This window comes from Typopeltis vanoorti, chromosome 4 (assembly GCF_054136105.1).
Source record: "Typopeltis vanoorti isolate ZY-2024b chromosome 4, IOZ_Tvanoo_1.0, whole genome shotgun sequence".
Lineage (NCBI taxonomy): Eukaryota > Metazoa > Arthropoda > Arachnida > Uropygi > Thelyphonidae > Typopeltis > Typopeltis vanoorti.
In genome coordinates this window covers 7025274-7043366 of record NC_143552.1, presented here as the reverse complement: position 1 = coordinate 7043366, position 18093 = coordinate 7025274, and the positions used below count along the sequence as shown (strand labels likewise).

General features: G+C 34.9%; 1 protein-coding gene across 1 annotated transcript in view; it reads right to left on the bottom strand.

Annotated features, from left to right (window-relative positions):
- Positions 1-18093, bottom strand: part of ssh (Protein phosphatase Slingshot) — a 412359-nt gene that overhangs the window by 168439 nt on the left and 225827 nt on the right. The window contains exon 8 of the mRNA XM_090391626.1: positions 5734-5793. Coding sequence (XP_090247752.1) covers positions 5734-5793 — 60 coding nt within the window. The remainder of the gene's footprint in view (positions 1-5733; positions 5794-18093) is intronic.

Here is an 18093-nt window from a genome sequence, read left to right as displayed (position 1 = left end):
TCAGGTGTGAATGCTGTGGAAGATTTTACTGACCTGGGGGCATCTGTTGTCTCAGGATGCCCAGTTTTAAAACTGGTCACCCATCTGGCAACTGTTGAATATGCTGGGACATAGTCTCCTAAAGTCTCACACAAAGTTTGGTAAATCTCAGACTTTCTTGAAGCATGGAAAACTTGATGGCCCACATCTTTGTGTCTTCGAATTTCCTTAAAGCCTCTGACGTCTTCTTATATATCCTAAAAGAACAAATGATTAAACTTTGATGAAACATGGGGTTAAAGGCTTTTAAGATATGTTCTTTGTTGGGGATATCAGTTGCTTTATTACCATTTTTGTTCTAGGTGTTTATCAGAACTTTTCAATCCACCCTTGTATAAGGAAGTAAAGATTAGTGCAATGAATTATCTCTATTTTTAAAAATTTAAAAAAGGAAATACAGTAAAATCCGATTATTGTGATCGCAGATAATATTATAAATCGGCTATTTTATCAAGATCAGTCAGTCCCAAAATTCACCATTTAAAATCAATTAAAAATAATCCATCTATTATAATCAAAGTTCCGGTTATTTTTTACCAAAATCCTCGAATTAGCTTTTTGCATCTCAGAATTTTAAGAAATAAGGGCTAATCAGGAGAAAGTTTGAATATTATAAACAATTTGAAATTGAAAATTTGAATTATAAAGAATATTTGTCGAAATCTGACTTTTTTCTTAATCTTCTGTAAATCTTATATCTTCCAGGCAAATGCAGGTGGGTATAAATAGAGTCTAATTGTGATTTTTTGAGTTTATTTTCATGCTCTCTTTCAGTAAGTGAATTTGCCTTTAAGTGCTAATTAAAACAGACCTTAGCATTATGGCAGAAGCAAGTAAAAAACGTAAAGATTTATAGATATTATTTCTGGAAAATTTTCCATGTTACGCCTCTAAATAAATCTTAATTTTTATGCCTATTTATGTTTAGGAGTACTCCTTTTTCTCAAATTTAATTTGTAAAAATTGAGTAAAAAGTCATTGGCTTTTTACTCAATTTTCAGGGCATTACTGATGTACCAAAAATATAGATAAATGAAGAAAATGAAGCAGTGATTATTGGGCATACCTTTGTAAGATGTTCCTGGTTGTCTTCTTATTGAGCAGCATCCAGCATATGGTGATATGAAAGGAAAGGGGTGGGTGGGTTGGAAATGTGGAGATAGATGTGAGAGAATTGCGAGTAATACACAAGGTATGTGAAATTTAAAACTCGGGTTTCATAGGGTGGGCTGTGAATTCTTTGGGAAGAAGGTGAAAGATGATGAAACAAAATTAGGGGTAGAAGTAACAGGGCATGTGCCATTACAACTGTGTGTCATCGGAGCTCGTGGGAAAAGGGGAGGCTATGTCATGTCAGCTTGGTGTTTTGGTCTTGGGAGTATTTGTGTTGTTTTCTATTGGTTAGAGTTGTGAATGTTTATTATGGCTATTGTTTCTGATATTCTAAGAATCGTTTCGTTGAATCCTCTAACAACCTGTGTTAAAATCTTTATTTCTATGTATTTCTACACATAATTATCTCAACACAGAAATAGAGAAATTAACACATATTTTTAGAAACCAAAATTACCCAACACAGCTAATAAGTTACACCAATAAAACAGCAAAAACCTGTTGCAAAACAAATCTCCCAACACAAAAAATCATTAAACTGCCATACATCCAGAACACATACAAAGCTTACAAATACAGTTTTAAACACACCAACTATAAATTAGTGTTCACCACAAACCAAAAATTAGCACCCACAAAATCTCACACATACAAAGAAATACTAGAACACCACAATGTGGTCTACAAATTTCCTTGTCAACAAGACCGTGACATCACTCATGCAGGTTCCACGATCAGATCTTTATGGGCAAGACTACAGGAACACTTCCGTGATACAAATACCAATTCCAGAACATTTAAGCAATAAGAAATGTAATGACCAAAAGAAAAACAGAAAACAAAATTTAGAAAAAAACAGAAATAGCAGTCTATGCTCTTGAACAGAAGCATACCCCATAAATCAACAAAGCTGTCATACTAGACATACAGGAAAATGAAACAATGCTTAGAATATCAGAAACAATAGCCATAAAATGTGACAAAAACTCAATAAACGTTCACTGTCCCAATACAATCTCTGAGAGTTGGAAGCTCCAAAACATAAAAATCAGGTCATGACTCTGACCAATAAAAAACAACATAGATACACCCAAGACCAAAACACCAAGCTGACACTCCATTACGCCTATTCCTAATTTTGTTTCATCATATTTTATCCTTCTCCCAAAAATTTCTATCTTTCACCTTCTTCTTCCCAAAGAATTCACAGCCCACCCTTGAAACCTGGGTTTTAAATTTCACATACCTTGTGACGTAGCTGCAATTCTCCCACATCGCTCTATCTCCACCTTTCGAACCTCCCTTCCTTTCTTTCAGTCACACTTCAATAATATCATCATATTGAAGACAATATGAAGACAATTGAACTCAATAAGAAGACAACGAGGAACATCCTACAAAGATATTGGCAAAAATTATTCCTTCCTTATATTCTTCATATATCTATATCTTTATCTTTAAAACATCAGTAATGCCCTAAAAATTGAGTAAAAAGCCAATGACATCATAAAAAAGGGGTACTCCTAAACAAAAATAGGCAAAATAGCCATAAAAATTAAAAAGTAAAATTATTTAAAATTAAGGGGATATTAAATCGCACATTGTTTCAAAACCAAATAAGAAACTCAGAGATCGGAATCAAAGAGTTTCATACCGAATATAGTAAACTATAAAAGTATCAGCGACTACTAGCGTAAGCTAAAGCACGTAGTACAAAGTACATAGTACAAACTAGAGCAACTCATAGCAAAGGTGAGTAAAGCTCTGATCACTTTCTTAGTATTTCCCATAATGTAAAAACACATCTCATAGGAGATGTATGATCTTATACATTATGGTGGGAGGTCACTACCCAGACCGGTTTCGACCTTTATTGAAGCCTCATCAGTGAGTAGGCAGACCAAATTAATATTAATACTATGGGTATAGCAAAAAGAACTTATGTACTTTGCTATACAAGTTGTCAAAAAGGTGCACCCATTAAATTACTTAAATATAAAGAGCCAATAAGCTTCATGTTACATCGCCGAAATGAAGCCTCTTGGCTCTTTATATTTAAATAAAACTTCATCTCTTCAAGAAAAGCAAAGAATTTTGGAATGCTATGACAAATTGCCCAAAATGAGTCAGAGTAGTGTTGCGGTACATTTAAAAATATCACAACCACTCTTGTGTAAGATCTTAAAAAAGAGATCAAACATTAAAACTTCAATTCTTATAATGAGAACATGGATTGGAAGAGAGCCTGATCTGGTAAGGATACTCAAGTTGAATCAGCATTAAAGATTTGATTCAGTAATGTTCGTGAAAAGAATGCTTCGATTAATGGCCGCCTTTGATGCGTCAAAAAAGAGTAACTTGCAAAAACAACAGGCAAAGAAAGCAAGAGAATATTGTGTGCAAGAGTATTCATGGTGAAAAAAACGTGCTAATTTTTTATCAGCTGATGTGTGGATTAAGACCAAGTGGCCAAAAATTATTGCTGAATATTTTCCCAAGGATATTTACAATGCAGACGAAACCAGACTATTTTCGTGAAATGCCTGATCATACTTATTTGTTTAAAAATGAAACTACTAAAGAAATTAAATCTTAAAGATGAAAAATGAGAGCTCCTAGTGATTAGAAAAAGTAAAAATCCTCAGTGTTTTAAAAGGTGTCAAAAGTTTGCCTGTTGACTACTGTTCCAGCGCAATGCTTGGATAACTAATACCATTTTCAACAATTGGTTGGTTAAGTATGATCTTAAATTAAAACAAAAAATTGTCTCGTTAGTAGATAACTGCACTGCACACACACACACAATTTATCGTTAAAGAACATCAAACTAATCTTCTTCCCTTCAAACACTCCATCATTAATTAAACCATGTGACCAAGTCATCAAACGGGCTTTTAAACTTATTATCACAGGGAAGTTTGTGTGAAAATCATAGCTGAACTTATTTATATAAAAGACCAATTTGATGAAAGTGCAATTGCAAAAAAGATTTCCCTTCTTGATGCACTACATTTGGTAGCAATGTCAGAGAGAACACTATTGAAAACTGCTTCCAAAAAGTTGGATTTTTTAAGACAAACTATGAAACTCCTTCATCCAAAGAATTTGCATATCTTACAAATTAAATTTTTCATAAAAACCCCAGATGGTATGTCAAAAGAAGAATTAGAAAATTGGTTGGATATTGATAACGTTGAAGTGGCAGCAACAATGACAGTGTTGGAAATATGTGCCCCTAATATTTCACAGGATTCTCATATCTGAGGTCTCTAGTCTTTGGTCAAGTGTGTTTCTTCTGTATACCCTTACATATTCTCATAGCAGGGTATATGTAAGTTCTGTTTGCTACAAACTTGGTATTTCTAGGTCTACCTACTCACTGATGAGACCTCAATAAAGGTTGAAACTGGTCTGGGTAGTGACCTTCTCTCACTCATAATGTAGAACAGTAATACAGCTCCTAGGAGCTGAGTTTCACATTATGGGGAAATATCAAGAATAGTGATCGGAGCTTGCTCCACCCTTACCATGAGTTGCCTCAGTGTTGCACTCCCTAAAGGGTCAGTTGTAACACTATCCAGGTATTTGCTTATGCTTGGACTCGCCGAACTTTATATATTTACTATATTCGGCATGAAACTCTTTGAGTTTCTTATTCGGCTATGAAACAATGTGGGATGTAATATCCCTTAACTTAAATAAGTGTATGTCGACGAATTGAAGCCTTTGGCTCTTCATATAATTAATCATTAAAAATAAATAAAAAATAACTGTAATCCATTTCATAGTAATGTACTTCAGCAAGTATTGTTTCGAGTTGATCTGAAATGGGCTAAAACTTTTTTTATTATATCAATACTGATTACTAAAACATCTTTCAAGTTACTGGAAGTTTTTCAACTTGGCTATACTATGAATTAAAGATGCCAAGAAATCATATTCTTGGTTTAATCCTTTATCAAAGTGTAAGCAAACAAAGTTTATGGCTGAACTATTTTCAGTACTGAGCATCTCGTATATATAGAAGCTGATGACTTCACATCACTTGCCTTGGATAAAGGATTAAATCAAGAATATAATTTCTTGGCATCTTTAATTTATAGTATAACCAAGTGGAAAAACTTCCAACAACTATCTCTAATGCAGGGTATTTTAATAAAAGGTGTGACACCTTTTGGGCTACTTGTATATGGAAATAAGGCTTCTGCATTACTTCAACCTTAGTATCACCTCTGGGTCTGGCTCCCACTTGAAGAGACCCCCGATAAAGGTCAAAACCAGTCTGGGTAGTGACCCTTCCCATAATGCATAGCATTATACATGTCCGTAAGGATATGTGCTTTGCATTATGGGATACTAAGGCAAGTGATGTGAAATCATTAGTTTCTATTATACGAGTTGTCCAGTCCTGAAAATACTTCAGGTGGAAACTTTGTTTACTTACACATGGATAAAGGATTAACCCAAGAATATAATTAATTTATTTAATTATATATTCTTGGGTTAATCTAAAAAAAAATAAGTCTAAAAAAATTAATTTATATCTTTCAAGTTAAACTACATAAAGAATTAAATGCTTACCCAGAGCGAACAGTGTCTGGAGATGGTGGTCTACGGGACTCCAAATCATCCATTGCATGCCTTAAAAAAAAAATTTAAAAAAAAAAAAAAAATACAATTTATGAAGAGGAATTCTGTTCATTCACTATATTTTTCTCCTTATTATTGACATTAATTTTTTTAGTAAAATTAATTTTAAAAGAACCTGGCTGGGGTCTTATGAATATGCATAGCCACAGAACCCTGTTTAAAGAATATATTATTTTAATTAAAGTTAATGCCTAGTATTTCAACCCTTATAGAATTCAGAGCAAAAGTGGATCTGAAAGCAACAGATAAACAGAAAGCGTGGAAAAAATGGATACTTAAATCAAACAGCAAATAAAGTAGCAGAAAAGTCGTTTATTATTATAATAAATCCCATAGGAGTAGACTTTGATTGCTGTCCTCTACTGAAATAAAGGCCGATTTAAGAAATATTAATGAAGTTTTGTTTAATGTTATAATTAACTTGATTTATCAGTCCTGAATCAGTTTACACACACAGGCACACTAATTTTCTAGTAAAGGACAGTCGGACAAAATTATGAAAGTACATGCTAATTAAGTACATCAGTATTTGATGATGATCTGTTGATTTTAGGTGATTCTTAGTTTAATTTGCTAGCATTTAACTGTAGCCAGGGCTTGTAAGCAAAGACCAGTTCAGTGGTGATAGCAGTGTGTAAGAATAACCACAAGTTCATATCCGTTTACACTGCATGATTTATATTAATGTATTTCTTTTCATAAATTAATTCAGATTTAACTTACATTTGATATTTAAGTTTCTAGTGGATCATGGTACTTTAGACAAATGGAAGAGACATAATAAGTGGATTAGGGATGTACTGATGAATTATTATTACATGACCTCCATTGGTCCAGCAAAATGGCTAATCTGGCAAGGCTCTGGAACCAAGGGTGCTGGAAAATCAGTAGTGTACCTGTATGTGTGAACACACACACACACACACACACACACACACACACACACACACACACACACACACACACACACACACACACATGTAATTTTTTTCTGGCGATTGGGTTGTGCTATGGTATAAGTTGTTGGATGGGAAGGATACTGAGAGTGTGTGGGAATAGACTGGAATAATGGGCATATTGAAATGGCTATCAGTTCATGCTCATTTATTTTAATGATATTGATTACAACACACAAAGATAAGAAAATAATTAATATTTATTAACTAACATTTCGCTGGTATTATATCCAGTTCTCTGATCATTCAGTGCAATGATCAGAGAACTGTCACAGTACTCTCAAAGAATAAAGTTTGCAAATTATTGAAGAAAGTCACTTCCTGGTCAAAAGAAACAGTTAACTAAAACCTTATGTTAAAAAAACTCAGCATATATGGAGTACCTAAAATTCACAAAAAGATAACCCCCCCCACTATTGTGAATAGTATAAACAGTTCCACATACAAAACTTGCTAAACATTTAGCTAAATTACTAGCCCCCCTGCACCACAAACAATTCTCCCTCCTTTGTTAAAAATTTCAGATGTAATTATTAGTTTTGATCCATCCATTCATTTGCCTTCTCCTACCTAGGAGGTTGACTACCATGATGTGACTCATGGTTAACAATGGGCATAACGATATGTGGTGAGGACCCCATCTCTTCCACATTTTGTCGTAAGTATTCATGACTGTAATCCGTGTGTGAAAAAGGGGACCCGGTGTGCCTGTTCTGAGAGACAAAAAACCTGAATTTCCAGGTGAAAAAATCCCCTACATCCGTATGAGACCAGCTAACTCAACTTTAGTCGAAAGAGACCAGATAAAGGTTCCTCATGTCATAGATGGGAATCGAACCCAGGTCTTTCAGACCAAAGGGCTTCGTCTATACCGACTGAGTTTTAGAGGCTCCTTTAGTTTTGATATTACTTCACTATTTACCAATGTACCATTAATTGAATCAGTTGATTTGTTAAAGTTACCCCCCTCCCAGATATATATTTGAATTATGTAGATTTACAGTACATGCAGGTTATTTTGCATGGAAAGGGAAGATAATACAAATAAATTGATGGAAGAGCAATAGGCTCTCCTCTTTCTACCTCTTTAGCCAAGTTCTACATAGAACATTTGAAAAACTTAGCTATGAATACAGTCATCTCAAACCAGTGGTATGGCTACACTATGTTGATGATGTGTTTGCAATTTGGCCATATGGTAGAGACACATTTCATACATTTTTAGTGTATTTAAATAGCCAACGCCCTAAAATCCACTTCACAACTGAAACGGATGCAAATGGCTGTCTGCCTAGATAGCCTTCCTAAAGACACTAATCACAGGGCTTCCTGTGATTAGTGTCTTTATCTGGTGGTTTGATGGTTCATTATCTTTTTCTGTTTATAGAAAACCCACACATACAGGTATACATACAGAGATATCTGTATAAACATTCACACCATCATCCAGCTCAACGGTATGGTAACCTAAAAGCAATCACAGAGTCAGAAATATCTGTTCCAATGACAATGATCCACTGAACCCACTTACTTGCATCACACTTTTTTACTTAACCAATGGCTATAATCCCCATAGGATAGAAAAAATACTAAATGCTCCCCAGAAATCACCTCCATTGCCTATCACATAAGAATACAGCAAAACTGTTATCATCCCATTCATTCAAGCACATCTGAAAAGATATCTAGAATGCTTAATAAATATCAGCTACACTAAACACCATATTTAAACCACATATCAATTTTGCAAAGGACAAATTCTCTTCTTTATCACATCCAGAAGTTTATGAAATATCCTGTTCTTGTGACCTGACTCACTATGGATAGACAGGCAGAACTGCTGACATATGCCTTTGTGAACACAAAAAAATACATTTGGCACTACTGTTATGGCAAGTTGGGTCTAGCAGACCTTGGAAATCCTTTCACACAGGATCAAATGGGGAAAAAAACAAAAGTGCTACACAGAAGTCATTATAAATCAGAGAGATTGTTTTTGTAATCAACAGCTTTAAAACATACTCCAAATCTCTATCAGTATGGCTGTATAAATTTACCAAAAATCTGGAAGACAGTCGTTTTAAGATATACTGTATGCCTACAAATGCGAGACCTTTTGACACTTCTGCACATGTCAAAAGAAAGAGAATCCATTCCGACATTAGAGTAATCTGTGTTTTGTAGGATGAGTGCTTATTATTATACATTGGAAAATTAGCTTTTCTTTTATGAAAATTCTAGTTCTTAAAGTGGTAACTATTTTGCTTGTACGACAGTTGGAAAATTTATGTATAAAGCACGTGATTTCGTGTGTTGGTGACCAATCTGTACATCCTTTATTTCTTTCTTCCCTTCAGCATGAATCGATTATTCTTGGCACTTTGCCAGACTAGGTTCAATGACGTGTGGGCATACAATAATTAATACTTGTTCTCTCTCTTTTTCCACCATAGATGCTTAATAAATTTAGAACTTTATTAAAACTTTAGTTCCTTGTATTGTCCATTAAATTTTTTTAAACTAGTTCCATTGTTATACCAAAATGTTACTGTTTTATGTACTGTGACAAAGTGTTCTTGTTCTCTGAAGATGTTGGATACAATACCAGTGAAATATCAGCTAATAAGTTAATAAATATTAATTATTTTCTTATCATTCTGTGCTGTAATCAATACTGTTAAAATAAACAAACATGTACTGCCAACACAAGCCTTTCCACTCATTTGGCTGTCAGTTTAATTTTAATAAATGTATGGTCATGCACTTTGGTGTGATTAGATATCCAACGTCGTATTATATTGGTATATTATATTGGTATTATATTAAGCTAGAAGAAACTGATCAGGCTAGGAATCTTGGAGCTTTAGTAAACAGGAAGTTGAACTGCAAGTGTCATATAGCAAAAAATGTAAATACAACTCAGAGAATAACTGCAATGCTGAAACGAACCTTGACATGTAAAGATAAGGAAGTCATTTTGCCTCTTTAGAAGGCCTTAATAAGACCTCACTTGGAATATTGCATGCAGGTCTAGTCTCCTGGTTTCCATGGTGATTCTGATACAGTGGAGTGTGTGTGTGTGTGTCAAAAATGATATCAGGATTGTGGAATAGTGATTATGAAAACAGATTGAGAATGTGTAGGCTGTAAACACCAGCTGTCATATCAATAGGATTGATATGATTGAGGCTTATACTCTTCTGAAAGGGTTATACAGAATTTCAGTAGATGGAATTCTTCATTTTATGGAAGATGGGTAAAGGACATGAGGACATTGTTGGAAGTTGAGAATGAAAGCTGTCAAGAAGGGGGTGAGGAATAGATTTTTCTCTCATTAAGTGGTGCATGACTGGAATGGATTGCCATTCAATGTTGTGTGTATGTGTGTGTGTGTGTATGTATATATATATATATATATATATATATATATATATATATCTCATCTTCTTTATACCCTTTTTTATCCTGCGGTGTCGAGGGTTTATTAATCATCGGACCTCAAACCGTTCACAGGATAAGGCGGTCAGCCCTATGCCACGGTGTATCCTATGTCCTGTAGTGTTGAGTTCTCAAGGCTGGTTTGCCTGCTTTGCGGAATGAACAACCCCAGGATAAATGGGGGGGGGGGAACCCTACTGTCCATGCCCAAGACTGGATAACTTGGCTATGGTTGGGGAAGATCCTTCAGCTCCTCACGTCACCGACGGGAATCGTACTAGGACACTCCTTCCCCAGGCATATGGTTGCGAAGCGCACAGCCACTAGGCTAACCGCGCATATATAAATAAATTATAAGAATCTGGAAACAGCATAACCTATTTGGTATACAAATAAATCCACAAATAAAGATAGATACACTATTATTTGCAGAAGATAAAACTGTATTAGCTATATCAGAAGAAGAAGAACTACAGTGATCAGTAAAATCAATAAATGAAATTTTGGAACAATATAATATGAGAATATCAAAAGTAAAGAGAAAAATAATGGCTTTCAAAGGAGAAAACCTAATAAGAAGTAAAATAGTGATAGGTAATAAAATATTAAAACAAGTAAATACTTTTAAATACAAGGAATGTGACTTATCATATGAAGATAAAAAAAGATATAGACATTAAAATAACAAATTTTGTTAACGTAAACAGCATACATAATAACATATAAGCATAATAAATAATATATTTAAGCCATCTCTAGTACAAAAACACATAGAATCGGATTTTATAACATACTGTCTAAATCAACTTTTTAACATGTAAATGAAACAGGGATCATAAAAACAAAAAATGGATTCAAAGAGCAGAAATGAAAATTTTCAACAGCTGGATATATGAAGTAGGACCATACAACAAATGAAGAAATTTTATAATCCCCGAATATAAAACAACTACTATATGAGCAAATATAAACAAAAATGGTTAGAACATCTAAATCGAATGAACAATAGCAGACTGCCAAACATACTATACAGCATACCACTGTCATAATTTAAAAACCATTGCAACTTGGAGCAATTCCTTTTGTTTACTTATCGATGCATGTACTGCACTGCAATCGTCATATATGGACCTAACTGTTGTAAATGAAACATTTGTAAGTAAAATAAACACTGTAGGCCTACTAGTTCCAAATACAGCATCCTTAAATGTCTCACCTTTCTTAGCCTTCATTTTGTCAAATAAGATTTGGGCCATATTTTGAATAATACCATAACTTGATGGGACATGCTGACTAATCTGATCATGAATCCATATTATTAAAAGTCTCTCCATATCTGCAATTAGGCTATCCCTTTTTCTAATCAGAGTAGTGTTCTACTCTGTTCTACACTGAAGTTGCATTTTGGAGTTTGCATTCTTTATCCAAAATATTCTTTTTTGTTTTAATCACAGTAACACCACTTCCACTGAGATACAAAGGTTCTGAATAACTACAGGTATCCCTCGTTATATATATATATATATATATATGAGTAATCTTGAAATTAGTAAGAGAAAGTAGAAAAGAGCTGATTTTTGAAACAACAGTGCACTTTGGTCCTTCTCAGTGAACTGTACACTTGGGCCCTATATTTCATACACAATATCAAGTTCCTAAGATGTTAATTGCTAACTGAAAAGTTAGTAATTAGCAGAATGGAAGGGATGGGATTTCATTTTAAATAAAAACTTGGTTGTTGCTGCAAGAGTTGATGATTATTTTTAATTTTATGCTTTCCAATTTTTCTTGTTAACCTTATGCAATGAGGACATTCCCTTTTTTTGCTGCAATGGTAGTTTAGCATGAATGTGCACATGTTGGGAGGGGTGGGGGTCATCTCAGTATGCTGACAGAGATAGAGCATACATGAAATGTATGACGAGTACATCCAAGAACAGAACTGAATCATCTTTCTTTAGTTTAACAGTGAGTGCATTATGTTATTTATATCAGTTATAAAGTGGCTAAGGAAGATGTTTTTCAACATTCCTGCAAAAACTGTATCTGTGCAAGGGGCCCAATCAACATGAGTTCTTTTTTTTATGGTCATTTAATCAGAATATTTTCACAAAACAATTTATATCCTGGAGAAAACAAGAGAGAAGGCACAACTATGTTTTCTCCACTTTCTCATTCCCCCTCCTCATCATCAAATTCCTGACATGTACCCTCAAGGGGTGCACAAGATACGATAGTACTACATGAAAAATTTACATCATTACTAACTTCCTATCTACAATTTTCCTCCCAATCAGTCTATTACTTGTCAAGACTCCAAAATTATTATCATCATCAGATCTTATATTTCAATCGTGTAAGGCACATTGTACCGTAATAATCCACCTATATCTTGGTCTTTCTCTGGGTCATTATCCTACCAACCTGGCAGAGAACACTTGTTTTGCTAATCTGTCCTCGCCCATTCTGTTTAAGTGACCATACCACCTGAGATTAGCTCTGCTAACGCATTCCTGGATGCTGACAATGTCAAGTTCTTTCCTAATATCCTCATTTTTAATATGATATTGCCATTGATGCCATCTGTTCACGCCTCTAATCTTTCTCAGGACTCTCATATCTGTGGTCTCTAGTCTTTGGTCAAGTGTTTTACTTCTGACCCAGCTCTCAGATCCATAAGTTAAAATTGGTTTGAACACAGTCTTGTATACAGCTAATTTAGTGTTCCGACTAATTTCTTTCTTATTCCATATGAATTTATTCAATTGACTTCCCACGATACCAGTTCTGCAGATTCTGTTGTCTATTTCTATATTTAGTTTACCATCTTCAGTAAAAATTGTGCCTAAGTAGCTGAAATGTTTTACTTGTTCCACAGGTTCTCCATTCACAACACAGTTGACATTTTCAATGATTCTGCCTATTTTCATTGTCTTTGTCTTTTTATTGCTGACCTTCATACCATATCTATTACAACAGCTATTCAATTTAGTCAGAGAATCTTGCAGACTTGTAGCGGATTTATTTAGAAGTATAACATCATCCGCATAAAGCAAAGAGCTGACGTTAACATCTCCAATTTTGATATCAGGTTTAATACCACATTCCTTCATAATGTGATCCAAATAGATAATGAATAACAGAGGGGATAATGTACATCCTTGTCTCACACCAGATTTAACATTAAACCATCTTCCTGTATTTCCTTCAATTCTAACTGCTGACTCACAACTCAAATAAAGACTAAGTATTGCTTGATATAATGCCCCATTGACACCATATAACTGCAGCGTATTGAATAGCTTCTCTCTTGGCACCTTGTCATATGCCTTTTCCAAATCGACAAAACTTAAATACAGATCTTTGTTATATTCCCATGCTTTCTCGACTATTTGTCGTAAAGTGAAGATCTGATCCTGCAGCCTCTGTTTGGCCTGAATCCAGCTTGTTCTTCACCAAGCTTTTCTTCCACAATTCTTCTCAACCGTTTCTCAAGTATACTTGCATAGATCTTGCCAGGAACACTCAGTAGGGAAATACCTCTGTAATTCTCACATTCAGTTTTATTTCCCTTTTTATATATGGGTACTATGAGAGCTCTACTCCAATCATCGGGAATTCGTCCCTCTGTCCAGGCTTTCTGAACTATGCAGTGCAGCCACTGTAAGACTCTTATACCACCATACTTCAGCATTTCTGGTCGAATATCATCTACTCCTGCTGCCTTTCCACATTTCAAGCCTTTGATGGCTTTTTCTACTTCAAGTATGGATATGTATTCCTGACTGCATGCCTGGTCAGTGTTTTTTATCGCTGTGCTGTCATCACTGCTTGTTTCATTTAGCAGTTTTTCAAAGTAATTACTCCATATTTCAAGGATATCTTTTTCTCCTGTTTTCATTTCACCTTTATCATCTCTAATTCCTTTTACAGCACTCTTTCCTCCATTACTAAGCTTCTTCAACAACCTCCAGAATATTTTGCCACCTTCTTGATATTTATTTTCTATATTCTTGCCAAAGTCCTCCCATGACTTTTGTTTAGCTAGTTTTACACAGTGTTTAGCATTCTTGCATTTGTCTCTATATTCTCTAAGAGCAAAAGCTGACTTATTTGACAGGAACTTTTGGTATGCTTTCTTCTTTTCCTTCACTGCCTCTTTAACTTCCTGTGTCCACCAGGGAGTTGTGATTTTTTTATTTTTGCACACAACCTCACCACATGCCTCTCTGGCAGAATCAATCAATGTTTCCTTCAGAGTTTGCCACTGAATCTCCAAGGTTTGATTCCTGTTCTCAAACTCTTTCATTTTCTTTTCAATAATATTTCTGTATTTTAGTCTACAGTTTACATCTGAGAGCTGCTCAACTTTTATTCGCTTTAAAACTTTCTTACATGTTATTCTTTTCAACATGAAATTCAATTTTATCCTGCTCAAGACTAAATAGTGATCACTTCCAATTTCAAATCCTCTGTACACTCTGGTGTCCTGCACCAGGGAGAAAACATCACTATCAACAATAACATAGTCAATGAGACTTTTCTTATTCCTAGCCTCTTCTCTCCATGTGAATTTGTGCACATTTTTATGTTGGAACATGGTGTTAGTAATAACCAGTCCATGTCCTGAGCAGAAATCCAACAGATATTTGCCATTATTATTAGCTTTGCTCTTTTCTCCAAATTTTCCCAAAATATTTTTGTATGTCTCACAATCATTTCCTACTCTACTATTTAGATCCCCAACAAGGACCAACTTTTCCTTTTTCATTGTGTCAGTTGCTTTTTCTAAAGCCTCAAAATACTCCTTCACTTGTACCTTAGTAGAACCTTCTGTGGGACCATAGGCACAAATAAGTCTCATTGTCCAGTTCCCTATTCTCATATTTGCCCACATTACTCTACTTGAGACTGACTGCCATTCAAGAAGATTAGCCTCGTATTTTGTGTTGAATACTATGGCTACTCCTTCTTTTCCTTGATTGTTATTGCCTGAATATAACATTTTGTATTTATTGCTCAGAAAGATCTCACCAGTTTTGGTCTTTTTTGTTTCAGTCACCCCTATTATGTCGATCTGGTACTTATCTAATTCCCCAGCTAGCTCCATTTATTTGCCATTCAGGCTTCTTACGTTGATAGTACCGATCTTTAACTCTGGTGATGTTGAGTTGGGGTTTGTTTTCAGATTTGTTCCAGTAGCTGACTTTTCGCTGTTCGCCCTGGTTCCCTGGCGAAAAACGGGGGCCTTGTTTAACCGGGCGACGCCCCAGCCGGCATGAAATTTTGTCATGTTGTACCATCATTTTTTATTTTGGTTTAACCAATAAGAATACAAATTGGTCGGCTAAATCCCAAATTGCCAGCCCATCCTTGTTCGTTCAGTATCAAAGTAGATACCCAACAGGGTGCACCACGAGAAGGTGAGGATTGGACATTAGGTCAGAAGCCCTGGTCGGTTCTCCGCATTCCTTTAAAGGCTATGTGGAGGTCTCCTCTCAGTTATACAGCTTTGACCCTTAAGCACCCCTTCCCATCACTTTCCAACATAAAAAACACATTATCCATATCTTACATGAAACAGCTCACAAAATCTACACTAATAATGATAAAAGAAACCAAAAGTTTGATTATTTGAGTACAATCCTGCCACAGGATGATTACAACAGAACACTGGTCAACAAAATTCTACCTCAGCCTCCCAGACAGTTGCATGAACACGAAACAAAATTTCAGAGGAACAGCGATTCTTCCCTACGTATAGTCACAGATAAGATATTAAGGCTACTATGACAACAAAGCAGAAAGTATGAAGACAAATCATCATTAAAATGGAAGGTAGGTGTTAGTGCATTTTTTGTTAATTCTAAAAAAAGAACAAAGGCCAGTGAAAACTAGTGAAGCCAAATAGTTTGTGAAAAGAACATTCCATATCTGTGAAAGGTATTAAATATCCCACCCACAGAGATTTTTTATTATTTATTTTTTTCATAGTCTTTGTTTAATTTCTAGTAGACTAAGAGAAGTTCTGATCAATATCTCCTCCTACACAGCAATTTGAACAAAGTGTTCTACAATTATATTCCATCTATACGTATCCTTTTAGCTATTAGCACCACACAGCCAAGAAACTAAATATACTACACCTAAAATAAAAGTACAAATTATGTAAATAATCCAATTTAATAATTCATGATTATTATTTCTTGATATGTACTCTGAAAAGGTGTACACAGGATACTAAAATCGTACCATTTAAGTGACTACAGCATCACTGTCATCAGCTATCCTCAATTCACTGTCAGATGAAGGTAAGATGACTCCAAAACTGTATATTAGTGGCTCTTCTTCCCCATGTCACTCCTGCAAATCTAATGATATTAACACTCCAGTGCAATTTTGGTTGGCACCATGTCATTTTTCCTTTGATGGAATCCAACTGAGTACTTCTTTTGTCCAATGCTGATTTTGTCTTCAAGCAATATGCCCAGCCCATTGCAACTTCAGATGCTTGTCTCTTTCTGTCAGAGACTTTGGTCTAATTTTTTATCCATGTAATCCTTTTGTGATAAAAAGCATACTTCTTTCCATACTAAATTGTGTTTTCTTAATTTTTTGAATTTCCTTTGCATTTATTATCCATGAATAACAGCAATATGCCAACATAGGAAGAATGCATTGGTTAAAACGTTTCCTTTTCAGGCATAATTGGCTTTTGAATATTGACTGAAATTTTTCAAATGCTTTCCACTCAAGCATTGTACATCGTTTAATTTCTTTCATCAATGTTTCGACCCACTGATATCTGTTTTCCTAAGTATATGTAATGATCCACTTTCCACTTATTCAATTTCATCATTATTGATTCTTATTATATAACTTGGGTCTTCTTTATGTTCATCTTTAAGTCAACTGTTTTGCTAGCAATTAAGAGCTCATGGATATGAGTCTGTAATCTGCAAAACATAAATGGCTTAAATATTCCATTTATCTTCACAATCAAGAAGTCTGAATGTTTCTTCTAGGCATGCTGTGAACAGTTTTCAGATATTGTGTCAAAGCTCCAAATAAGAAATTATGGGAAGTTATTTTACAACTCTTATCCGTCAATCTGTCGTTCGTATATAATTTTTCTGTACCTCCTCTCTGACACACACACACACACACACACACACACACACACACACACACACACACACACACACACACACACACACACACACACACACACGCAAGCCCTTGGCAGGAACATTTCACAGCTTCGTGCAGAGTTTACTGCCCTTCCACAGTAGAAATGTTTTCAATGAAATGAACTGCTGCTGTTGCATTGGTGTATGCTGAGTTGATGGTCCTGACGTACTGAATCAAATACTTTCTCATAATCAATAAAACTAAGACACAATGATAGTTGGTATTCACTGCACTGTTCAATGATCTGTTATATGTATCTTGTGTGCTAAAGCTACTTCAAAAGCCTATCTGTTCTTTTGGTTGTGCAAAGTCTAGAGTTACACACAGCCTATGAGCCAAAACTTTTGTAAACACTTTATAAACCAACGAAAATAGACTGATGGTCAACAGTTTTTCAAGTCTACTACTTCACTCTTTTTTTTATTTTTGTATATCAAAATAAGGATAGCCTTTTCACTGCTCTTGGTGCATGGCAAAACTTTTTACCATATGTTTGAAGAAAAATCAAGATTATTTTCGCCACTTGCAGCTTTTCCATTCTGCATGCTTTGGATGGTCCAAATAACTTCTTTTGGTAGAATGCGTGGCACTTCAATTATTAATCTGAGTCTCACAGGTAATCAAGGACTCATTGAAAGAGGCTAAAAAGCACCAAAACAAGCTGTCATACCTTCCCTTAAATTCATTCATGATATGAATGCCACCC